Below are 25,719 nucleotides of genomic sequence, written 5' to 3' on the forward strand. Positions count from 1 at the left end.
TTCCCTCACAGTAGGGCTGGTCTGGTCTTCCATCACAGTAGGGCTGGTCTTCCCTCACAGTAGGGCTGGTCTGGTCTACCCTCACAGTAGGGCTGGTCTGGTCTCCCATCACAGTAGGGCTGGTCTGGTCTCCCATCACAGTAGGGCTGGTCTGATCTCCCATCACAGTAGGGCTGGTCTGGTCTTCCCTCACAGTAGGGCTGGTCTGGTCTTCCATCACAGTAGGGCTGGTCTGGTCTCCCATCACAGTAGGGCTGGTCTGGTCTTCCCTCACAGTAGGGCTGGTCTGGTCTTCCATCACAGTAGGGCTGGTCTTCCCTCACAGTAGGGCTGGTCTGGTCTTCCCTCACAGTAGGGCTGGTCTGGTCTCCCATCACAGTAGGGCTGGTCTGGTCTCCCATCACAGTAGGGCTGGTCTGGTCTCCCATCACAGTAGGGCTGGTCTGGTCTCCCATCACAGTAGGGCTGGTCTGGTCTCCCATCACAGTAGGGCTGGTCTGGTCTTCCATCACAGAAGGGCTGGTCTTCCCTCACAGTAGGGCTGGTCTGGTCTTCCCTCACAGTAGGGCTGGTCTGGTCTCCCATCACAGTAGGGCTGGTCTGGTCTCCCATCACAGTAGGGCTGGTCTGGTCTCCCATCACAGTAGGGCTGGTCTGGTCTCCCATCACAGTAGGGCTGGTCTGGTCTCCCATTACAGTAGGGCTGGTCTGGTCTTCCATCACAGTAGGGCTGGTCTTCCCTCACAGTAGGGCTGGTCTGGTCTTCCCTCACAGTAGGGCTGGTCTGGTCTCCCATCACAGTAGGGCTGGTCTGGTCTCCCATCACAGTAGGGCTGGTCTGGTCTTCCCTCACAGTAGGGCTGGTCTGGTCTCCCATCACAGTAGGGCTGGTCTGGTCTCCCATCACAGTAGGGCTGGTCTGGTCTCCCATCACAGTAGGGCTGGTCTGGTCTTCCATCACAGTAGGGCTGGTCTTCCCTCACAGTAGGGCTGGTCTGGTCTTCCCATCACAGTAGGGCTGGTCTGGTCTCCCATCACAGTAGGGCTGGTCTGGTCTCCTATCACAGTAGGGCTGGTCTTCCCTCACAGTAGGGCTGGTCTGGTCTCCCATCACAGTAGGGCTGGTCTGGTCTCCCATCACAGTAGGGCTGGTCTGGTCTTCTCATCACAGTAGGGCTGGTCTGGTCTTCCCTCACAGTAGGGCTGGTCTGGTCTTCCATCACAGTAGGGCTGGTCTGGTCTTCCATCACAGTAGGGCTGGTCTGGTCTTCCATCACAGTAGGGCTGGTCTGGTCTTCCATCACAGTAGGGCTGGTCTTCCATCACAGTAGGGCTGGTCTGGTCTTCCATCACAGTAGGGCTGGTCTGGTCTTCTATCACAGTAGGGCTGGTCTGGTCTTCCATCACAGTAGGTCTGGTCTGGTCTTCCATCACAGTAGGGCTGGTCTTCCATCACAGTAGGGCTGGTCTCGTCTTCCATCACAGTAGGGCTAGTCTGGTCTTCCATCACAGTAGGGCTGGTCTTCCCTCACAGTAGGGCTGGTCTGGTCTTCCATCACAGTAGGGCTGGTCTGGTCTTCCTTCACAGTAGGGCTGGTCTTCCATCACAGTAGGGCTGGTCTTCCATCACAGTAGGGCTGGTCTGGTCTTCCATCACAGTTGGGCTGGCCTGGTCTTCCATCACAGTAGGGCTGGTCTGGTCTTCCATCACAGTAGGGCTGGTCTTCCATCACAGTAGGGCTGGTCTGGTCTTCCATCACAGTAGGGCTGGTCTTCCCTCACAGTAGGGCTGGTCTGGTCTTCCCTCACAGTAGGGCTGGTCTGGTCTCCCATCACAGTAGGGCTGGTCTGGGTCTCCCATCACAGTAGGGCTGGTCTGGTCTTCCCTCACAGTAGGGCTGGTCTGGTCTCCCATCACAGTAGGGCTGGTCTGGTCTCCCATCACAGTAGGGCTGGTCTGGTCTCCCATCACAGTAGGGCTGGTCTGGTCTCCCATCACAGTAGGGCTGGTCTGGTCTTCCATCACAGTAGGGCTGGTCTTCCCTCACAGTAGGGCTGGTCTGGTCTTCCCATCACAGTAGGGCTGGTCTGGTCTTCCCATCACAGTAGGGCTGGTCTGGTCTCCTATCACAGTAGGGCTGGTCTTCCCTCACAGTAGGGCTGGTCTGGTCTCCCATCACAGTAGGGCTGGTCTGGTCTTCCATCACAGTAGGGCTGGTCTTCCCTCACAGTAGGGCTGGTCTGGTCTCCCATCACAGTAGGGCTGGTCTGGTCTTCCATCACAGTAGGGCTGGTCTTCCCTCACAGTAGGGCTGGTCTGGTCTTCCCATCACAGTAGGGCTGGTCTGGTCTCCCATCACAGTAGGGCTGGTCTGGTCTCCCATCACAGTAGGGCTGGTCTGGTCTCCTATCACAGTAGGGCTGGTCTTCCCTCACAGTAGGGCTGGTCTGGTCTCCCATCACAGTAGGGCTGGTCTGGTCTCCCATCACAGTAGGGCTGGTCTGGTCTTCCCATCACAGTAGGGCTGGTCTGGTCTTCCCTCACAGTAGGGCTGGTCTGCTCTTCCATCACAGTAGGGCTGGTCTGGTCTTCCATCACAGTAGGGCTGGTCTGGTCTTCCATCACAGTAGGGCTGGTCTGGTCTTCCATCACAGTAGGGCTGGTCTTCCATCACAGTAGGGCTGGTCTGGTCTTCCATCACAGTAGGGCTGGTCTGGTCTTCCCTCACAGTAGGGCTGGTCTGGTCTTCCATCACAGTAGGTCTGGTCTGGTCTTCCATCACAGTAGGGCTGGTCTTCCATCACAGTAGGGCTGGTCTGGTCTTCCATCACAGTAGGGCTAGTCTGGTCTTCCATCACAGTAGGGCTGGTCTTCCCTCACAGTAGGGCTGGTCTGGTCTTCCATCACAGTAGGGCTGGTCTGGTCTTCCTTCACAGTAGGGCTGGTCTTCCATCACAGTAGGGCTGGTCTTCCATCACAGTAGGGCTGGTCTGGTCTTCCATCACAGTTGGGCTGGCCTGGTCTTCCATCACAGTAGGGCTGGTCTGGTCTTCCATCACAGTAGGGCTGGTCTTCCATCACAGTAGGGCTGGTCTGGTCTTCCATCACAGTAGGGCTGGTCTTCCCTCACAGTAGGGCTGGTCTGGTCTTCCCTCACAGTAGGGCTGGTCTGGTCTCCCATCACAGTAGGGCTGGTCTGGTCTCCCATCACAGTAGGGCTGGTCTGGTCTTCCATCACAGTAGGGCTGGTCTTCCCTCACAGTAGGGCTGGTCTGGTCTTCCCATCACAGTAGGGCTGGTCTGGTCTTCCCATCACAGTAGGGCTGGTCTGGTCTCCTATCACAGTAGGGCTGGTCTTCCCTCACAGTAGGGCTGGTCTGGTCTCCCATCACAGTAGGGCTGGTCTGGTCTCCCATCACAGTAGGGCTGGTCTGGTCTTCCCATCACAGTAGGGCTGGTCTGGTCTTCCCTCACAGTAGGGCTGGTCTGGTCTTCCATCACAGTAGGGCTGGTCTGGTCTTCCATCACAGTAGGGCTGGTCTGGTCTTCCATCACAGTAGGGCTGGTCTTCCATCACAGTAGGGCTGGTCTGGTCTTCCATCACAGTAGGGCTGGTCTGGTCTTCCATCACAGTAGGTCTGGTCTGGTCTTCCATCACAGTAGGGCTGGTCTTCCATCACAGTAGGGCTGGTCTGGTCTTCCATCACAGTAGGGCTAGTCTGGTCTTCCATCACAGTAGGGCTGGTCTTCCCTCACAGTAGGGCTGGTCTGGTCTTCCATCACAGTAGGGCTGGTCTGGTCTTCCTTCACAGTAGGGCTGGTCTTCCATCACAGTAGGGCTGGTCTTCCATCACAGTAGGGCTGGTCTGGTCTTCCATCACAGTTGGGCTGGCCTGGTCTTCCATCACAGTAGGGCTGGTCTGGTCTTCCATCACAGTAGGGCTGGTCTTCCATCACAGTAGGGCTGGTCTGGTCTTCCATCACAGTTGGGCTGGCGTGCCGTGTCTTCTTCACAGACTATCCTTATGACTTCCTATGACTCTTCCTATGATTGCTGGTGATAAAGGGCAACTCCTCCACTTTCAACCTCATGTTTATTATCTCCAGCACCATACCAGTGTCTACACATGTGAAGACATCACATGAATATGAGGTTGAAAAGTTGTGGAATTGCCCTTTAAAAGAGGCTGTGGGAAGGGTAACACCAACAGATCAGGGTGCTAGGTGTTAAAAGAGGAAGTGGGAAGGGTAACACCAATGGATCAGGGTGCTAGGTGTTAAAAGAGGAAGTGGGAAGGGTAACACCAACAGATCAGGGTGCTAGGTGTTAAAAGAGGAAGTGGGAAGGGTAACACCAACAGATCAGGGTGCTAGGTGTTAAAAGAGGAAGTGGGAAGGGTAACACCTACAGATCAGGGTGCTAGGTGTTAAAAGAGGAAGTGGGAAGGGTAACACCTACAGATCAGGGTGCTAGGTGTTAAAAGAGGAAGTGTGAAGTGTAACACCGACGGATCAGGGTGCTAGGTGTTAAAAGAGGAAGTGGGAAAGGTAACACCGACGGACCAGGGTGCTAGGTGTTGGAAGTGGGAAGGGTAACACCAACAGATCAGGGTGCTAGGTGTTAAAAGAGGAAGTGGGAAGGGTAACACCTACAGATCAGGGTGCTAGGTGTTAAAAGAGGAAGTGTGAAGTGTAACACCAACGGATCAGGGTGCTAGGTGTTAAAAGAGGAAGTGGGAAGGGTAACACCAATGGATCAGGGTGCTAGGTGTTAAAAGAGGAAGTGGGAAGGGTAACACCAATGGATCAGGGTGCTAGGTGTTAAAAGAGGAAGTGGGAAAGGTAACACCGACGGACCAGGGTGCTAGGTGTTAAAAGAGGAAGTGGGAAAGGTAACACCAACAGATCAGGGTGCTAGGTGTTAAAAGAGGAAGTGGGAAAGGTAACACCAACAGATCAGGGTGCTAGGTGTTGAAGTGGGAAAGGTAACAGCAACAGATCAGGGTGCTAGGTGTTAAAAGAGGAAGTGGGAAGGGTAACACCAACAGATCAGGGTGCTAGGTGTTAAAAGAGGAAGTGGGAAAGGTAACACCAACGGATCAGGGTGCTAGGTGTTAAAAGAGGAAGTGGGAAAGGTAACACCAACAGATCAGGGTGCTAGGTCTTAAAAAAGGAAGTGGGAAAGGTAACAGCAACAGATCAGGGTGCTAGGTGTTAAAAGAGGAAGTGGGAAAGGTAACACCAACAGATCAGGGTGCTAGGTGTTAAAAGAGGAAGTGTGAAAGGTAACACCGACGGACCAGGGTGCTAGGTGTTAAAAGAGGAAGTGTGAAAGGTAACACCGACGGACCAGGGTGCTAGGTGTTAAAAGAGGAAGTGGGAAGTGTAACACCAATGGATCAGGGTGCTAGGTGTTAAAAGAGGAAGTGTGAAGTGTAACACCAATGGATCAGGGTGCTAGGTGTTAAAAGAGGAAGTGTGAAGTGTAACACCAATGGATCAGGGTGCTAGGTGTTAAAAGAGGAAGTGTGAAGTGTAACACCAATGGATCAGGGTGCTAGGTGTTAAAAGAGGAAGTGGGAAAGGTAACACCAACAGACCAGGGTGCTAGGTGTTAAAAGAGGAAGTGGGAAGTGTAACACCAATGGATCAGGGTGCTAGGTGTTAAAAGAGGAAGTGTGAAGTGTAACACCAATGGATCAGGGTGCTAGGTGTTAAAAGAGGAAGTGGGAAAGGTAACACCAACAGACCAGGGTGCTAGGTGTTAAAAGAGGAAGTAGGAAAGGTAACACCAACAGATCAGGGTGCTAGGTGTTAAAAGAGGCTGTGGGAAAGGTAACACCAACAGATCAGGGTGCTAGGTGTTAAAAGAGGCTGTGGGAAAGGTAACACCAATGGATCAGGGTGCTAGGTGTTAAAAGAGGAAGTGTGAAGTGTAACACCAATGGATCAGGGTGCTAGGTGTTAAAAGAGGAAGTGGGAAAGGTAACACCAACAGACCAGGGTGCTAGGTGTTAAAAGAGGAAGTGGGAAAGGTAACACCAACAGATCAGGGTGCTAGGTGTTAAAAGAGGCTGTGGGAAAGGTAACACCAACAGATCAGGGTGCTAGGTGTTAAAAGAGGCTGTGGGAAAGGTAACACCAATGGATCAGGGTGCTAGGTGTTAAAAGAGGAAGTGTAAAGTGTAACACCAACAGATCAGGGTGCTAGGTGTTAAAATAGGAAGTGGGAAGTGTAACACCAATGGATCAGGGTGCTCACAATTTGTCTCACAATTTGCAGACAGAGTATATAGACAAAGAATTTACACAAATAACATACAGCAATAAACACTATTCTTTGTAACACTCCATGCCCATGAGAGAACTCGATGAGTGGGGTGCTGCCTGGGGGTCAATGAAACTCACAAATACTATAAATGTCTTGTCCTTTTTTTCTGTCCAGTCAAAAATCTTCACCAGGACTCCAACACTGTATCTGGACTTCAAGCTGGATGGAGGAGCCAAGCATGTCCAACCAGTTCCTTCAGGTAAAACCATCTTTACTGAGTAGGCCTTCTGTGGCCCTGGTCCAGGGCATTACGTGCTCCTTGAAGAAGGCTCAAGCTGCATGTAACACCATGGACCAGAACTTGGCCTTCTGTAGCTATAGTGTTCTGTGTGCTCCATTCATCCACAATCTGGCACCAAATCTGTTGACCTTTTCAGTAAAGTTAGCAGAACCTTTCAACTCAAACCCGAGCTAAGTGCTAGGGTTTGAGTATGACACAAGCTTTCTCATTCTGGGAACTGTACTGCACCTGACGTTGGTTTGTGGTGGGAGAGAGTTGCTATCTACTGTCTGTGCCAAACAGAAGTCCTCCAGGGGTTGGGAGTCTTCTAAAGTTTATACAACTGGCTTGGTTTCCATGGTCACCCTGCCTGTTCTCTATGGAGTCTGGTTCTGTGTGGTTGCTATGGAGTCAGTGGTGTTGTGTGGTTGCTATGGAGTCAGTGGTGCTGTGGGGTTGCTATGGAGTCAGTGGTGCTGTGTGGTTGCTATGGAGTCAGTGGTGCTGTGTGGTTGCTATGGAGTCAGTGGTGCTGTGTGGTTGCTATGGAGTCAGTGGTGCTGTGTTGAATGGTCACACTATACAGTGCGAAAGACGTTAAGTTGTGTGTGTGTGTGTGTGTGTGTGTGTGTGTGTGTGTGTGTGTGTGTGTGTGTGTGTGTGTGTGTGTGTGTGTGTGTGTGTGTGTGTGTGTGTGTGTGTGTGTGTGTGTGTGCGTACACACAGGCAGTGTTGGTGTGTTGAATGGATGGCTCCCACGTCATCGTACTACAGGGCTCTATGGTGGATTAGATAGTAGACCATCTCAGTGTTATGGCCCACAGCTCACATGGCAAGATGTTGGTATACCAAGTGGTCAGACTCCCCCACCAAGTCACATCATTTAGAATATGATGCTTTATAAATGTCATGATTGTTGTGTATACTGTGGCAGTTAACTTGTTAATGAGGTGACAAAATGCATTATCAATGCCAGCCCAAAACAACCGTTTTTCTATCATCTCTGCTAGGATGGACCTCGTTTATCTACACACTGGCAGGATCTGTTTGTGTTGGTGAGTTTCCTCTATTTAGTTTGTGTTGACCAGTTTTCCATTAGGTCCTAACTGCCCTGCAGCCTCATGTTGACGGTCATCCAGAACAGTGTTGTGTTTGGTAGTGGTTCAGAAACACTCTGCATCTTGTTGCTGTGCCTCGTCCAGAGAGAGGGACAATCAAACAGAGCAGGTGCATTTATTTATTTATTTTCCCTTCCTCGTCTCCACCGTCCTCTCTGGGATGTTCCCTTCCTCCTCTCCTCCGTCCTCTCTGGGATGTTCCCTTCCTCCTCTCCACCATCCTCTCTGGGATGTTCCCTTCCTCCTCTCCTCCGTCCTCTCTGGGATGTTCCCTTCCTCCTCTCCTCCGTCCTCTCTGGGATGTTCCCTTCCTCCTCTCCACCGTCCTCTCTGGGATGTTCCCTTCCTCCTCTCCACCGTCCTCTCTGGGATGTTCCCTTCCTCCTCTCCACCGTCCTCTCTGGGATGTTCCCTTCCTCCTCTCCTCCGTCCTCTCTGGGATGTTCCCTTCCTCCTCTCTGGGTTGTCATGTCAACGTTGGGATGTAGCCTTGTGATCTGAAGCCAATAGCAACTCTAGGAATGGTTTAGGAATGAGACACAATCACACTGGAACCCTTCATGTTGTGGTTCATGTTCTAGGGAAACCTTTTCCCTATATAGTGCCCTATGGGGCCTGGCCAAAAGTAGTGCACTATGTAGGGAATAGGGTGCCATATGGGACGCAAGCCTTGTCTTATGGTACAATACCTGTAACAAATGGTTTCACCTACAGTCCTGTGACACCCTGCTATACAGAGTTGAACTGTTCCCTACAGTCCTGTGACACCCTGCTATACAGAGTTGAACTGTTCCCTACAGTCCTGTGACACCCTGCTATACAGAGTTGAACTGTTCCCTACAGTCCTGTGACACCCTGCTATACAGAGTTGAACTGTTCCCTACAGTCCTGTGACACCCTGCTATACAGAGTTGAACTGTCCCCTACAGTCCTGTGACACCCTGCTATACAGAGTTGAACTGTTCCCTACAGTCCTGCTATACAGAGTTGAACTGTCCCCTACAGTCCTGCTATACAGAGTTGAACTGTCCCCTACAGTCCTGTGACACCCTGCTATACAGAGTTGAACTGTCCCCTACAGTCCTGTGATACCCTGCTATACAGAGTTGAACTGTCCCCTACAGTCCTGCTATACAGAGTTGAACTGTCCCCTACAGTCCTGTGATACCCTGCTATACAGAGTTGAACTGTCCCCTACAGTCCTGTGACACCCTTCTATACAGAGTTGAACTGTCCCCTACAGTCCTGTGACAGACACCCTGCTATACAGAGTTGAACTGTTCCCTACAGTCCTGTGACACCCTGCTTTACAGAGTTGAACTGTCCCCTACAGTCCTGTGACACCCTGCTATACAGAGTTGAACTGTCCCCTACAGTCCTGTGACACCCTGCTATACAGACTTGAACTGTCCCCTACAGTCCTGTGACACCCTGCTATACAGAGTTGAACTGTCCCCTACAGTCCTGTGACACCCTGCTATACAGAGTTGAACTGTCCCCTACAGTGTTTGTCTGTACAGGACACGTTAGGCCTGTCCATTTTCATGTGTAAAAATAAACGTTTCTTTTGTTTGTCAATGGGAAGCACATATTTGAGTAGGAGGAGTTGTATTTTCATTATGATAGATGTTAGCTAGCGTGAGAAGGAGTTACTTAACACTCCTCACTCATTTAGAAAGGGCTTTTGTTACATTTCATACATAGTTGATATTTGTTTCTACAGGAAACAAGCATTATGATCTGATTAAAAGGAATTGTTGCTTCGTAGGATCTCACGGAAAGCTCCTTTTTTAATTGTAGACAGATGTTTTGAAACCAGAATAAAGTTGAACCGTTTGCTGGAACTAAGATTACGGTGGGTTTGAACCGAGATGCCACTGAATCGACGGAGTGTAGTCTGTGAGGCAAATCAAGCACAGCTGTGTCTGATAAATATATCCACCACAACTTGAAGCGTTTGGCGTTTCAGCATTTCTTTTGACTATAGTATTCAGATGAAGGAAGCAGATTTAACCATGTCAGATGGAGAGGAAATGCACATTTTCTTTGGTTCTTTATTTCAGTGTTTCCCTCGGGTTAAAATCTGACAGAAATTCCTCAAATGAATGTTGTTTTGTTTGCCATTTCTTTTGAGGTAATAAACTGTAGAGTTCTGTAGAGTTCTGTAGAGTTCTGTAGAGTTCTATTCTGTTTTCCATTGCTCTTTCAGGCCCAGATGCAGAGCAGCAGAAAGTGGAGCCACATCACACCATAGTGTTTGATGATGGAGACTGCATAGCAGTAGAAAATCAGGTAGGCTGTCTGAGCTTCTTACAGACTCTAACACAGTTTTCAGGAATTGTCCATTCATTACAACTCCAGTTCCTTTCTCCAGACATCAGAGGTCTCCCATTTTGTCTTGATTGCGGGACAGCCGATCAATGAACCGGTGGTCCAACATGGTAAGACCTTCCTTTCTTTACATTACTGAACTCCAGTCAGTTACCACAATATTGGATTGTTCTTGTGTGACACACCACACGTTCCTCTTTCTCTCCAGGTCCGTTTGTGATGAACACGGAAGAGGAGATCAACCAGGCAGTCAGAGACTACAGGACAGGGACCAATGGGTTCGAGAGGGCGAAGGCTTGGAGGTCTAAGATCAGCGATTCCTTCTAAGAATCAGAAGACATCTTCTAATCATGTTATAGGTCTTGTCTTTTTAGGATCATGTGACCAAAGTCTATTTTAATAATCAACCAGCTTGATGTGTGTTTGTCTCTTTTTAAATCATTAAGTTCTCATTTTATACAGATTTTCTTGTTGCTCAAATATATGTTTTGTCACAGTGCCTCCAAGCCATTAAACTGAAATGTAAATGATGAAAAAGGCACTTTTAATTCAACCTCAATAAAACTATCCTGCCGTGACTCCAGAAGCTATCTAATGGAACCACTGATTAGTTCCAGTCATTATGTCTTTAGACAGACCTCAGAGGAGATGCAAGTATCCATTACAGGAAGGAGGGAAACCAACCACGTCTCACATTTCAAGGCCATTTGCATCTGGCAGAATGACGTCTCAGGCTGCGAAACAGCGAGTCTCCCCTCCCTCCTCTCTCTCACAGCTCCTGTTTCTCCCTCTCTATCACATCTCCTGTTTCTCCTCTCCCTCCATCCCTCCTCCCTCTCTATCACATCTCCTGTTTCTCCTCTCCCTCCATCCCTCCTCCCTCTCTATCACATCTCCTGTTTCTCCTCTCCCTCCATCCCTCCTCCCTCTATCACATCTCCTGTTTCTCCCTCCTCCAACCCTCCTCCCTCTCTATCACATCGCCTGTTTCTCCCTCCTCCAACCCTCCTCCCTCTCTATCACATCGCCTGTTTCTCCCTCCTCCATCCCTCCCTCCGCAGACAATCAAACCCCTGGGCACACACTGGTTGAATCAATGTTGTTTCCTCGTAATTAGACGTTGAGATGAAGTCTGTTCCCAGTGGGAAGTGAGTTTTGGCTGGGATGGGAAAGGGGTGGGGTGGAGAGTGGGAGCGTCCCTCCCTGGCCCATGTATCCATGCTGCGTAGCTGAGGTCTGGATCACATTTAAAACACATGTTCATGCTGCTCCAGATAAGCTGAACTCTGTGGAAATACAGTGGCATTGGATTTAACAGCCAAGGCAGGGGCAGACAGAACAGACTTACAGACAGACAGAGCAAGGCAACATCAGACAGACAGACAGAGCCAGGGAGACAAGGCAGGGACAGAGACAGACGGACAGAGCCAGGCAGCAAAGGTATGGACAGAGAGACAGACAGACCCAGGGAGACGGGACAGAGACAGACGGACAGAGCCAGGCAGCAAAGGTAGGGACAGAAAGACAGACAGACCCAGGGAGACAAGGCAGGGACAGAGACAGACGGACAGAGCCAGGCAGCAAAGGTATGGACAGAGAGCCAGACAGACCCAGGGAGACAAGGCAGGGACAGAGACAGACGGACAGAGCCAGGCAGCAAAGGTAGGGACAGAAAGACAGACAGACCCAGGGAGACAAGGCAGGGACAGAGACAGACAGACAGAGCCAGGCAGCAAAGGTAGGGACAGACAGACAGAGCCAGGGGGACAGACAGAGCCAGGGAGACATGGTGGGGACAGACAGAGCCAGGGAGACAAGGTGGGGACAGAGAGACAGGGAGACAAGGTGGGGACAGACAGAGCCAGGGAGACAAGGCGGGGACAGACAGAGCCAGGGAGCCATGGCGGGGACAGACAGAGCCAGGGAGACAAGGTGGGGACAGACAGACAGACAGAGCCCTCTCAACCCTGAAGGACAGGAACTAAGTGCGGGGCCATGCTCGCTCGATGTGACAAGCAGGCCCTTCAACGCAGAGGCTGAGACACAGTAGATAATGAGATCTGAAGAGGTCTGGACTAACTGGGGAGAAGAGGGGATAGTCAAGAGAGGCAAAAGAAAGAGAGACAGTCTTAAGAGTCCTTGCTTGTAGTTGTACCAATAGAGAGACAGTCTTGAGAGTCCTTGAGGCAGTCTCAAGTGACTGAGTGAAACTTTAAGTGTCCTTGCTGTGTGTAACCAGGGAGAGAGAGAGAGAGGTCTGTGACCAGAGAGAGAGAGGTGTCTGTGACCGGGGGGAGAGAGGGAGAGGTCTCTGTGACCAGACGGAGAAAGAGAGGTGTCTGTGACCAAGGGGAGAGAGAGAGGTGTCTGTGACCAGACGGAGAGGGAGAGAGGTGTCTGTGAACAGACGGAGAGGGAGAGGTGTCTGTGACCAGACGGAGAGGGAGAGGTGTCTATGACCAGACGGAGAGAGAGAGAGGTGTCTGTCACCGGGGGGAGAGGGAAAGAGGTGTCTATGACCAGACGGAGAGAGAGAGAGGTGTCTGTGACCAGGGAGAGAGAGAGAGGTGTCTGTAACCACAGGGACCGTGACAGGAGCTTGTGTGTGGTCTGAGGAGTCAGCGCCGGTCTGAGAGGGGCTGGTCTGTAGTGAGGAGACTCCTTCCTCTGGCTCTGCTCTCTATTATAGAGGATTACCCAATACAGAAACATCTCTCTGTTACAGGGGATTACCCATTAGAGAAACGGCTCTCTGTTATAGAACGTCTGTCCAGAGACTGAAGGATTGACCGTACAGAGACAGAAGGAGAACTTTGAACACAAGAGAGATTGAGATACAGCATTGAACCAGAAGATACAGAGAATGCTTGCTGCCAGTGTTGGAATGATGCTGGTGTTGGTGAAGTTGGGAATGCCAGAAAAGGTTCAGGATGATCCAAGCTCTCTCAGGGTAAGTGTCCAGTGTCTATGTACTTCATTTCTTTATGGCTTCAATGTCCAGACCAGACACTGTTTCATCTGCTAACTCATATTCTGCTCAGGCTCTCATTCTGTGGATTCAATGCACGAGTCATCACCATCATCAAGAGGCTATTTATTAATGACCAGTATGTCATGAAATGCAGACGCGTGTCTCCCTCTGGAGACACCGGGTCTGAGTCCATCTTTGTGTTCTTATGAACTGAATCAACTCACCATGTGAGCTAATAAAACTAGCGCTGACCAGTTGACAGGGGGCGTAGAGAAACCACACACACACCACCTGTGAGATGTCCATGAAGATCAGAGCTGACATGGTCTAATGAGCAGTGTGTGTGTGCCTCTTATGTAAACGGTGCATATGTATTGGAAGTGCGTCACCGGTAACAAGATCTCACTGACCTGGAGAGAGGAGCGTTTGAACTTCCTAAATTATCAATCACTTCTTTCTCTTGCTCTTCTTCGCTCTCTCCTCTCTCTTGTTCGCTGTCTGTCTCTCGCCCCCCTCACTCACTCTCTCTCCTCTCTCTTGTTCACTGTCTGTCTCTCTCCCCCCTCACTCACTCTCTCTCTTGTTCGCTGTCTGTCTCTCTCCCCCCTCACTCACTCTCCTCTCTCTTGTTCACTGTCTGTCTCTCTCCCCCTCACTCACTCTCTCTTGTTCGCTGTCTGTCTCTCTCCCCCCTCACTCACTCTCTCTCAATCTCCCGATATCTCCCCTTGGGCCCTGCTTTCCCCCGGGTCTAAATTGCAGAAGAGGGAAAAGAAAACTCCTTGTCTGTCTGGTTTAAGAGGAAGCAGCCAGCTCCCTCTAACGTCACAATCCTCACATAGAGGAAGCAGCCAGCTACACTCTAACGTCACAATCCTCACATAGAGGAAGCAGCCAGCTACACTCTAACGTCACAATCCTCACATAGAGGAAGCAGCCAGCTACACCCTAACGTCACAATCCTCACATAGAGGAAGCAGCCAGCTACACTCTAACGTCACAATCCTCACATAGAGGAAGCAGCCAGCTACACCCTAACGTCACAATCCTCACATAGAGGAAGCAGCCAGCTACACTCTAACGTCACAATCCTCACATAGAGGAAGCAGCCAGCTACACCCTAACGTCACAATCCTCACATACAGGAAGCAGCCAGCTACACTCTAACGTCACAATCCTCACATAGAGGAAGCAGCCAGCTACACCCTAACGTCACAATCCTCACATAGAGGAAGCAGCCAGCTACACACTAACGTCACAATCCTCACATACAGGAAGCAGCCAGCTACACTCTAACGTCACAATCCTCACATACAGGAAGCAGCCAGCTACACTCTAACGTCACAATCCTCACATAGAAGAAGCAGCCAGCTACACTCTAACGTCACAATCCTCACATACAGGAAGCAGCCAGCTACACTCTAACGTCACAATCCTCACATAGAGGAAGCAGCCAGCTACACCCTAACGTCACAATCCTCACATACAGGAAGCAGCCAGCTACACTCTAACGTCACAATCCTCACATACAGGAAGCAGCCAGCTACACTCTAACGTCACAATCCTCACATACAGGAAGCAGCCAGCTACACCCTAACGTCACAATCCTCACATACAGGAAGCAGCCAGCTACACTCTAACGTGACAATCCTCACATACAGGAAGCAGCCAGCTACACACTAACGTCACAATCCTCACATAGAGGAAGCAGCCAGCTACACCCTAACGTCACAATCCTCACATAGAGGAAGCAGCCAGCTCACTCTAACGTCACAATCCTCACATAGAGGAAGCAGCCAGCTACACCCTAACGTCACAATCCTCACATAGAGGAAGCAGCCAGCTACACTCTAACGTCACAATCCTCACATACAGGAAGCAGCCAGCTACACCCTAACGTCACAATCCTCACATAGAGGAAGCAGCCAGCTACACACTAACGTCACAATCCTCACAAAGAGGAAGCAGCCAGCTACACACTAACGTCACAATCCTCACATAGAGGAAGCAGCCAGCTACACCCTAACGTCACAATCCTCACATACAGGAAGCAGCCAGCTACACCCTAACGTCACAATCCTCACATAGAGGAAGCAGCCAGCTACACACTAACGTCACAATCCTCACATATTGAACAGATCAGTGGCGGCTCATGTCGTTACAACGACTGGAAGAAATTAATGAAAACCGTTTCTGTTTGGCAAGTTTTATATTGCATGACAGTCCTTTTCTCTGCCTCTGACCCGGCCTCTCCTCTCCGTTGTTTATTAAACTTTCCATCTGTTCTGTGGGTTTCCCTTCCCATCTCATAAATTAATGGAAGTCCCTTATTCCCTCGCTATTCGTCTTTCTCAACAAATCCGACCGCACACTTTTTATATTGTAAATGTATAAAAGGTTATTATGATTTTGAACTTTTACAATTGGCAACAATAGACCATTTAAATTGCAACATTTCGTTGTTATATTTACAATACACCAGCACAGTCATAATGTAATGTCTTAGTTTTTTGGGTAATTAAGATATGATTTAGAGGGTGAATTAAGATATGGTTTGAACACTATAAGTGGAGGCAGGGAAGAAGCCACAGCTCCATAGGACTGGTCAGCTGTAATACCAGACTCAGAGGGGTTTCCTCCAATGTGTTTGGAGCTGTACACGTGACTGTTCCCATTCTCCATGTTGGCCTGTAGGGCACTGAGAGAGACCACACAAGTTTCTGAATTATTGTGGTCTGATTTTCCTACCTGCTTGTTATCTGCAGTAGTACTGTATATTAGTTAGTGATCTACCTGCTTGTTATCTGCAGTAGTACTGTATATTAGTTAGTTAGTGACCTACCTGCTTATTATCTGCAGTAGTACTGTATATTTGTTAGTTAGTGACCTACCTGCTTATTATCTGCAGTAGTACTGTATATTAGTTAGTTTGTGACCTACTTGCTTGTTATCTGCAGTAGTACTGTATATTAGTTAGTTAGTGACCTACCTGCTTATTATCTGCAGTAGTACTGTATATTAGTTAGTTTGTGACCTACCTGCTTGTTATCTGCAGTAGTACTGTATATTAGTTAGTTAGTGACCTACCTGCTTATTATCTGCAGTAGTACTGTATATTTGTTAGTTAGTGACCTACCTGCTTATTATCTGCAGTAGTACTGTATATTTGTTATTTAGTGACCTACCTGCTTGTTATCTGCAGTAGTACTGTATATTTGTTAGTTAGTGACCTACCTGCTTGTTATCTGCAGTAGTACTGTATATTTGTTAGTTAGTGATCTACCTGCTTGTTATCTGCACTAGCATGTGCAGCAGCAGTTGTTAGCTTGTCTCTGTGGGAAACAGTAGCTAGGTTTCCTGATGTTCTGTGTCTCTCCTCCACCCTCTGCTCCATGGGAAGGAGGAAGCTTGTCTTCTCAGAGCTCCTAGAGCTCCTCAACAGGTGGACCCTGGGAACTCCTGCCCCCCACTACCCCTTAATGCCACCCCAGCCAACTCCACATTCCCAGCTGTTATGTTGTCTATGGGCTGATGCCAGGGGATCTACTGTGCATTTGGGGTACAATGGGCATCCTCTCATCCCAGCTATAAACAGTCATGGGAATGAGAAGAGGTAATGATTACACACGTAGTAGTACAATACTGCAGTACTATAAAACTGTAGTACTATAATACTATTACACTGTATTACTATAATACTGTAGTACTATACTACTGTAGTGCTATAATACTGTAGTACCATAATACTACAATACTGTGGCACTATAATACTGTAGTACTATAATACTATAATACCATAGTACTATAATACTGTAGTACTATACTACTGAGGTGCTATAGTACTATAATACTGTGGTACTTAAATACTATAATACTGTAGTACTATAGTAATGTAGTGCTATAATACTATAATACACAGAAGCACTGATTGTTTTTGTATCTGTTGTGATCTAAATGATGATAGTCTAAATCTTAAATCCCAGGACAGCTGTTAATGGTCTGTGGGACCTGGCTTTGGGCAATAATAGCACAGTCAGAGGTGGATGTGAGTGTGAGGAATCAGACTGACCTGCATGTATCATCAGCTCAGTCCAGTCCTTGTAAGCCGGCCTCAATGGCATCTACAGTTTATCCTGACTTGAATGTAAGAGTGCTGCCCTCTTGTGGTGAGACTGTTGACTCTCACAAACCAACTAACAATGTTTTTCAACACTTTACCAGCGTGTTGGAGCTTATTTTCTATCCTGTCTTTAAAACAACATATATCATTAAATGATTTGTGTCCTCCTCCTCTCCTCCCTGCAGGTGATCAACCAGGAGAAGTGGGAGAGGGATGTGCGCTCGGCCTCCAGTCTGGACGAGCTGCTCATGCTGACAGATTTCCCTGACTGGAAGCTGTGGAAGTGTCGTCTACAACTCAAACACCTGGAGACGTCGCCCTCATCCTCTTCCTCTCAGCAGCCCAACCACCGTTCCTCCTCCTCCTCCTCCGCTGGATCTGGGTCACACCGCTCCACGCGCTACGCTGTAGCATCCTACAGCCTGGAGATACTCAAAGGTATGTGGGGTCGAAACCTGGGTCTCCTCAAACTGTGTTGGCTCTCTAAGCTAAAGCCAAGACATTAATTCCAGGTTGCTAATGCATGTTTTGAGGTTAGAATGTGAGTGTACCCAGACGGTACCCAAAGCAAGTCTCTATAGTGGCTATTAGTTTTGTTCTGTGTGTAACTACCCTACATTACCCTACATTACTCATCTCATATGTATATACTGTACTCTATACCATCTACTGCATCTTGCCTATGCCGTTCTGTACCATCACTCATTCATATATCTTTATGTACATATTCTTTATCCCTTTACACTTGTGTGTATAAGGTAGTAGTTGTGGAATTGTTAGGTTAGATTACTCGTTGGTTATTACTGCATTGTCGGAACTAGAAGCACAAGCATTTCGCTACACTCGCATTAACATCTGCTAACCATGTGTATGTGACAAATAAAATTTGATTTGATTTTAACTGTTGGTGTTGTGTGTATGTGATCATCAGCTATAGACGATGAGTGGCAGAAGACCCAGTGCATGCCCAGAGAGACGTGTGTCGACGTGGCAAAGGAACTGGGCACCACGACCTCCATGTTCTTCAAGCCCCCCTGTGTGTCCGTCTTCAGGTGTAACGGATGCTGCAACAAAGAGGGTGTCTCGTGCAGAAACACAAGTACTGCCTATGTTAATAAAACAGTGAGCATTTCCTCTTTAAATATCTGTTAGAAAGTGTATTACAAATAAAATGCATTATTAATATTATTCTTAATAAATGGCAATGATTTATGGCAGGGGTCGGCAACGGGCAACAGGCAGTCGACGGGCCCAAAGTTGTTAGTAAATAAATATACTTTTTTTTAAATATGATTTTAGTTTTTGGTCTAAAAAATACCTTTAAAATCACCAGGAATTCAGCTAAAATGTGTTTAATTTAGGAAATCTGTTCCCACGTATTCCTACCAATAAAATAAAAAATATTTAATTGTGTCTCAATGTAATCAATGTATGAAATTGTCTATTTTCAAATACAACCTCTTTTTGGATGTTTGCCGTGTACAAATGATTGTAATTATGTTCCGGCCCCTCGACCATCCGCTCCAACAAAAATCGTCCTGCGGCCATAGTTGGGGACCCCTGATGTAGTTGGGGACCCCTGATGTAGTTAGGGACCCCTGATATAGTTGGGGACCCCGATATAGTTGGGAACCCCTGATATAGTTGGGGACCCCTGATGTAGTTGGGGACCCCTGATGTAGTTGGGGACCCCTGATGTAGTTGGGGACCCCTGATGTAGTTGGGGACCCCTGATGTAGTTGGGGACCCCTGATGTAGTTGGGGACCCCTGATGTAGTTGGGGACCCCTGATTTATGTTTTAAGACAATTGTGATTATGATAAGTGCTCCTAAGTTACAAGGATTTTGGAGAATGTGAATATATACAGAACGTACAGACTATGTAATGTACACTATGCACATCATTGGGCCATCAATGAGTCAAATAAAACACATCTCTCTCTACAAAATGGATCGCTGACTCCAGAAACGGACTAATGTGTTCTGACACTTTTCGTCCTGCAGCTGCTGAGTGTGATACCGTTCAAATACGGACCTGAGCCGGTGTTGATAAAGGTAGCCAATCACACAGAGTGTAAGTGTATGGAACCACCCCTGATCCGACGGCAAGCCCATATACGCTCTCACAGGAGGAACGGGTGAGTCCAGATGTACAGATACACACACACACACTAACATAAACACACACACTCTCTCTCTAGTCGTACCCTTATAGCACTAACCAGGCTGTGTGTTTGGCTGCAGGTGCTCTCCGATGCGTCAGCTCTCTAAATCAGAGAACTCCAGGCGCCTGTGTGCCAGTGGGTTGATCTGGGACTGCATGGCCGACCGTTGTGTGTCCTACCCCTCCACTGACCAACCAGGTTAGTCTACCACTGTGTCCTACCCCTCCACTGACCAACCAGGTTAGTCTACCACTGTGTCCTACCCCTCCACTGAACAACCAGGTTAGTACCACTGTGTCATACCCCTCCACTGTACAACCAGGTTAGTCTACCACTGTGTCCTACCCCTCCACTGAACAACCAGGTTAGTCTACCACTGTGTCCTACCCCTCCACTGAACAACCAGGTTAGTCTACCACTGTGTCCTACCCCTCCACTGAACAACCAGGTTAGTCTACCACTGTATCCTTCCCCTCCACTGAACAACCAGGTTAGTCTATCACTGTGTCCTACCCCTCCACTAAACAACCAGGTTCGTACCACTGTGTCCTACCCCTCCACTGAACAACCAGGTTAGTCTACCACTGTGTCCTACCCCTCCACTGAACAACCAGGTTAGTCTACCACTGTGTCCTACCCCTCCACTGACCAACCAGGTTAGTCTACCACTGTGTCATACCCCTCCACTGAACAACCAGGTTAGTCTACCACTGTGTCCTACCCCTCCACTGAACAACCAGGTTAGTACCACTGTGTCCTACCCCTCCACTGAACAACCAGGTTAGTCTATCACTGTGTCCTACCCCTCCACTGACCAACCAGGTCAGTCTACCACTGTGTCATACCCCTCCACTGAACAACCAGGTTAGTACCACTGTGTCCTACCCCTCCACTGAACAACCAGGTTAGTCTATCACTGTGTCCTACCCCTCCACTGAACAACCAGGTTAGTCTACCACTGTGTCCTACCCCTCCACTGAACAACCAGGTTAGTCTACCACTGTGTCCTACCCCTCCACTGAACAACCAGGTTAGTCTACCACTGTGTCCTACCCCTCCACTGAACAACCAGGTTAGTCTACCACTGTGTCCTACCCCTCCACTGACCAACCAGGTTAGTCTACCACTGTGTCCTACCCCTCCACTGAACAACCAGGTTAGTCTACCACTGTGTCCTACCCCTCCACTGACCAACCAGGTTAGTACCACTGTGTCATACCCCTCCACTGAACAACCAGGTTAGTACCACTGTGTCATACCCCTCCACTGAACAACCAGGTTAGTACGACTGTGTCCTACCCCTCCACTGACCAACCAGGTTAGTACCACTGTGTCCTACCCCTCCACTGAACAACCAGGTTAGTCTACCACTGTGTCCTACCCCTCCACTGAACAACCAGGTTAGTCTACCACTGTGTCCTACCCCTCCACTGAACAACCAGGTTAGTCTACCACTGTGTCCTACCCCTCCACTGAACAACCAGGTTAGTACCACTGTGTCCTACCCCTCCACTGTACAACCAGGTTAGTCTACCACTGTGTCCTACCCCTCCACTGAACAACCAGGTTAGTCTACAACTGTGTCCTACCCCTCCACTGAACAACCAGGTTAGTCTACCACTGTGTCCTACCCCTCCACTGAACAACCAGGTGAGTCTACCACTGTGTCCTACCCCTCCACTGAACAACCAGGTTAGTCTACCACTGGTAGATATATCAACTATCCAGCCCAATAGATGTACTAGATTTAGCTGGTATGCAGCACCGGTTTGGGCCGTGTTTGCACTTTGGGGACCATTCCATTGTAATGCGCTGGGGATGCTAAATCAGGGTGTTATTCAGGATATTATATAGCCTCTGTAGGAAGTCGTTATTCTCATGTTTTGTTTTGTTCTCGCTCCATTTTCCCTGGTCTGGTCCCTGTAGTAATATTAAGCCATTCCTATGTTTTTCTCTCTGTTTGTTCCAGACTTCTCTCCCAAAATCAGAACGGTGGACTGTGACATAGATGTTGACAGGTGTGACTGTGTCCCAGACCGCACTAACCTGTCCCCACAGCCCACCCTAACCCAGGACTCAGACAATCCTACCCTGCATGTCACCTGAACCATACTGCCTGTGCTAACAACAAACAGCACTTCAACCATGCCTCTTGCAGGTAGAGTGCAACTTGAGACACACCCCTTTTGACTCGTTAGTTTGATCGTTTTGATAGTAGTTAATTGATAAATGTATGCCATTACTTGGCCAGAGAGTCCACTCAGCTGATGTTCAAGGTCTGAATGAATCCGTCCCTTGATGTACATCAGAAATGTTTGTGTCCTCAGAGACCGTGGTTGAACAGCCATATTACAACACATGTAATAACACCTTTTCATTCATTTGATCCACAGATGCCAGTGATACTAAGAAGAATATAACCTTTGACATCGGCTTGGCTTTGAAGTTTGGAAGCAGAGAAAAAGTTAATAATTTATTTATATCGCTATTTATATATCTAACTTCAAATAAAATAGTTTATCTTTCTAATCTACATACATGACCCTGTTACGTTTGATCTTTTTTACGCTTTACATGTTTTATTTACATGTGTAAATTATTAGTATTTCTATGCACTGAACATGTATTTTAAGCTAAAGAACGATATTTTTGTAATAATTGCTTCCAACATTTGTAAATATAATCGAAGTTTGTCCTTTTGGTGTCTATCCTTCATATTTATAATTAAAGTTTTAACAGTTTTGTTCAACGTTCTCTCACCTTGTTTAGTATGGGTCGCGACCGGACCTGTTAATGGTGGGTCGCGACGTGTTAGAGCAAATATATCATTATTTCATTAATTACTGGAACTGATTTGGCCAAGTACAAATGGCCTCTGTTCATTGCGCTCTCTGCTTAGCAGCTGTGTCAGTTCGGCAGCTGCGCGAGGGAGAGGGAGAAGACGATGTGCTTCGCGGTTTACCGGATCTTTTTTCTGCAGTTTTCTTGAAGATCACTCCGCGACCCTCACGATGCAGCGCTGTCGTTCAGCAGCAGATGATGCGCTGTCAGCCAATGACTTGTTATTTTCACTCGCCGCTGTCATCAAATGTAGTCAAGCTAGCCATAAGTTCTGACAGCTCAATCGTCATTAAACGCAAATACAGCGATACGTTTCTCTCTCTTGGTTTCATACAAACTTTGAGAAATAACGAGGAGCGCCCACCAATGTATTTTGTGCGGGGAAGTGCTAGTGTAACGGATGTGAAATGGCTAGCTAGTTAGCGGGTACGCGCTAGTAGCATTTCAATCAGTTACGTCACTTGCTCTGAGACTTAAGTAGTGTTGCCCCTTGCTTTGCAAGGGCCGCGGCTTTTGTGGAGCGATGGGTAACGACTGTGCTTCGTGGGCGACCGTTGTTGATGTGTGCAGAGGGTCCCTGGTTCGCGCCCGTGTCGGGGCGAGGGGACGGTTTAAAGTTATACTGTTACATTGGTGCCGTGACCCGGATCACTGGTTGCTGCGGAAAAGGAGGAGGTTGAAAGGGGGGTGAGTGTAACGGATGTGAAATGGCTAGCTAGTTAGCGGGTACGCGCTAGTAGCATTTCAATCAGTTACGTCACTTGCTCTGAGACTTAAGTAGTGTTGCCCCTTGCTTTGCAAGGGCCGCGGCTTTTGTGAAGCGATGGGTAACGACTGTGCTTCGTGGGCGACCGTTGTTGATGTGTGCAGAGGGTCCCTGGTTCGCGCCCGTGTCGGGGCGAGGGGACGGTTTAAAGTTATACTGTTACACTTAGTAAATGAGTCTCTCAAAACGAACACATTAAAACAACACATTCTGACCAAACATCCACAGCATGATGGTAAACCCAGGGAGTTCTTTCAGAGAAGGGCAGAATGCTTCAGGAAACAGTGCTCCGACAGTGGAAAAGTAAGTCAACTAGCTTGTTGTCATTTTATAACAGGTAAGCAGAAATAAGGGAGTACAATCTCTCAAAGTAGTAACTTGGATGTGAGTTTCCCTTTCAAACAATTCCATTGTACACAGCTATTAACGTTAGTTAGATTGCTAATATTAGCCAAAGCAAGCTAGCTAGCTACTGTGCAACCCTTAAGTTACAGTACTGTATATTTTGAAGATAAAATGATCGGGCCTACTGTACAACTTAGTGTAGAAAGGATTGTTGAAAACAACAAGTCTAGGTTGGAACTGTTGCTGTTAAAATACAAGTAATCATTTTGATTCTGAACTGGAATAAACTGATTGATGCTGTTTGAGGCAAACCCACACACAGTTCTGGGTTGCTCATCTACAGCAGGAAGTGGTCTCCTGCCTGACTGAGATAGCAGTAGATGTTCTGGTCCTGTTTGGCACCACATACCGATGTGAGTCAGGGTTCTCAACTCTGGCATACTTAAAAAACAAGTACAGAAACAGACTCCATGCTGAGCATGACCTCTGGGTTGCACTGTTAAATACTGAACCCGGAATAGAAATGCTTGTTGAAAGCTCCACCAGCCACACACCTCTCATTAGGACTGTGTGTGTTTTCTGCTCTACATCTGTGTGATGTGATCAATCAGCTTATTCCAGTTCAGAATGAAAATAATTTCTTATATTTTAACAGCAACAGTTCCAACCTAGACAGATGAGTACAGTGAATTTGGAAAGTATTCAGACCCCTTCCCTTTCCCACATTTTGTTAAGTTACAGCCTTAGTCTAAAATTGTTTAAATAAATAAAAATCCTCATCAATCTCTACCAATACCCCATAATGACAAAGCGAAAACAGGTTTTTAGAAATGTAAATGTATGAAAAACAACGGAAATACCTTATTTGCATAAATATTCAGGCCCTTTGCGATGAGACTCGAAATTGAGCTCAGGTGCATCCTGTTTCCATTGATCATCCTTGAGATGTTTCTACAACTTGATTGGAGTCCACCTGTGGTAAATTCAATTGATTGGACAATTGTCTATATATAAAGACCCACAGTTCATGTCAGAGCAAAAACCAAACCATGAGGTCAAAGGAATTGTCTGTAGAACTCCAAGACAGGATTGTGTCGAGGCACAGATCTGAGGAAGGGTACCAAAAAATGTCTGCAGCATTGAAGGTCCCCAAGAACTGTCACGACTTCTGCCGAGGTCGGTCCCGCACCTTGTTCGGGCGGTGTTCGGCGGTCAGCCTTACCTCAGGTTTTCACCCCGAGAGTAACGGGCAGGTGGAGAGAGTTAACCAGGATGTGGGTAGGTTTCTGAGGTCTTATTGCCAGGACCGGCCGGGGGAGTGGGCGGCGTTCGTGCCCTGGACAGAAATGGCCCAGAACTCGCTCCGCCACTCCTCCACAAACCTTCTCCCTTCCAGTGTGTCTTGGGGTATCAGCCGGTTCTGGCTCCTTGGCATCAGAGTCAGACCGATGCTCCTGCGGTGGACGACTGGTTCCGGCACGCGAAGGAAACATGGGACGCCGCACATGTCCACCTTCAGTGCGCCGTACTACGCCAGAAAAGGGTTGCAGACCGTCACCGCAGTGAGGCCCCGGACGGGGTCTGAAACCGAAACCTGCCCCTCCGCCTGCCCTGTCGGAAGCTGGGTCGGTTTGTGGGGCCATTTAAAGTCCTGAGGAGAGTGAACGAGGTATGTTACAGGTTACAGCTTCCCCCCGATTACCTCATTAACCCCTCGTTCCATGTGTCTCTCCTCAGGCCGGTGGTGGCTGACCCGCTCCAGGAGTCTGAGGTGCGGGAGGTTCTTCCACCCCCTCTGGACATCGAGGGGGACCCGGCGTACTCCTTTCATTCCATACTGGATTCGAGACGTCGGGCGAAGGGCCTTCAGTACCTCGTGGACTGGGAGGGGTATGGTCCGGAGGAGAGATGCTGGGTTCTGGTGGACGACGTGTTGAATCCTTCTATGCTGCGAGATCTACACCGTCTCCATCCGGATCGCCCTGCGCCTCGCCCTCCGGGTCGTCCCTGAGGTCGGTGCCGATGCGCGGCTGGAGCCGCGGTTCAAGGGGGGTACTGTCACGACTTCTGCCAAAGTTGGTACCGCTCCTTGTTCGGGCGGTGTTCAGCGGTCGACGTCACCGATCTTCTGGCCATCACTAATCAGTTTTTCATTTTCCATTGTTTAAGTCTTGTCTTCCTTCATACCTGGTTCATATCCCATCAATTACATGTTGTGTATTTAACACTCTGTTTCCCCTCATGTCCTTGTCGGAGATTGTTTGATTGAATGTTAGTGCTAGTATGTGTTGGTGCAACGGGTTTTGTACCCATTTTATACATTTGTGTATATTTTGGTTTTTGGAGTTTGTTTGTAAGTTCTTATTAAATGACTCCGTTTATACCAAGTTCGTTCTCCTGCACCTGACTTCCCTGCCACCAACACGCACACCTTACAAGAACACATTGGCCTCCATCATTCTTAGGTGTAAGAAGTTTGGAACCACCAAGACTCATCCTAGAGCTGGCCA

General features: G+C 48.4%; 2 protein-coding genes across 4 annotated transcripts in view; both read left to right on the top strand.

The window, feature by feature from the left end:
• Positions 1-10,579, top strand: part of pir (pirin) — a 30,296-nt gene extending 19,717 nt beyond the window's left edge. Inside the window, exons 6-10 of one of the 2 annotated variants that reach the window (XM_055930252.1) lie at positions 6,447-6,531; positions 7,563-7,607; positions 9,880-9,962; positions 10,045-10,111; positions 10,210-10,579. In XM_055930252.1, the coding sequence (XP_055786227.1) occupies positions 6,447-6,531; positions 7,563-7,607; positions 9,880-9,962; positions 10,045-10,111; positions 10,210-10,328 (399 nt within the window). In that variant the 3' untranslated portion in view covers positions 10,329-10,579. The remainder of the gene's footprint in view (positions 1-6,446; positions 6,532-7,562; positions 7,608-9,879; positions 9,963-10,044; positions 10,112-10,209) is intronic. The other variant, XM_055930253.1, reaches the window with a different exon arrangement.
• A 1,259-nt stretch (positions 10,580-11,838) lies between these two features.
• vegfd (vascular endothelial growth factor D) lies at positions 11,839-22,006 on the top strand. Of its 2 annotated transcripts, none has more exons than XM_055930250.1 (7): positions 11,839-12,951; positions 17,278-17,530; positions 18,024-18,214; positions 19,097-19,230; positions 19,337-19,455; positions 21,227-21,415; positions 21,651-22,006. In XM_055930250.1, exons 1-6 carry the CDS (start codon positions 12,865-12,867, stop codon positions 21,361-21,363), a joined length of 921 nt encoding a protein of 306 aa, XP_055786225.1. In that variant the 5' UTR covers positions 11,839-12,864; the 3' UTR covers positions 21,364-21,415; positions 21,651-22,006. The 2 variants fall into 2 exon arrangements, with proteins under 2 accessions (XP_055786225.1, XP_055786226.1); XM_055930251.1 differs by lacking the exon at positions 11,839-12,951 and adding an exon at positions 14,752-16,585.
• The last annotated feature ends 3,713 nt before the right edge of the window (positions 22,007-25,719 follow it).

This window comes from Salvelinus fontinalis, chromosome 7 (genome assembly GCF_029448725.1).
Source record: "Salvelinus fontinalis isolate EN_2023a chromosome 7, ASM2944872v1, whole genome shotgun sequence".
NCBI lineage: Eukaryota > Metazoa > Chordata > Actinopteri > Salmoniformes > Salmonidae > Salvelinus > Salvelinus fontinalis.

Bases quoted from the DNA above. Each gene is read 5' to 3' on its own strand.
- vegfd (XM_055930250.1), top strand. From the start codon at position 12,865: ATGCTTGCTGCCAGTGTTGGAATGATGCTGGTGTTGGTGAAGTTGGGA. The intron at 18,215-19,096 runs GTGAGCATTTCC...TTCGTCCTGCAG, and splicing joins CTGCCTATGTTAATAAAACA to CTGCTGAGTGTGATACCGTT. The intron at 19,456-21,226 runs GTTAGTCTACCA...TGTTTGTTCCAG, and splicing joins CCCCTCCACTGACCAACCAG to ACTTCTCTCCCAAAATCAGA.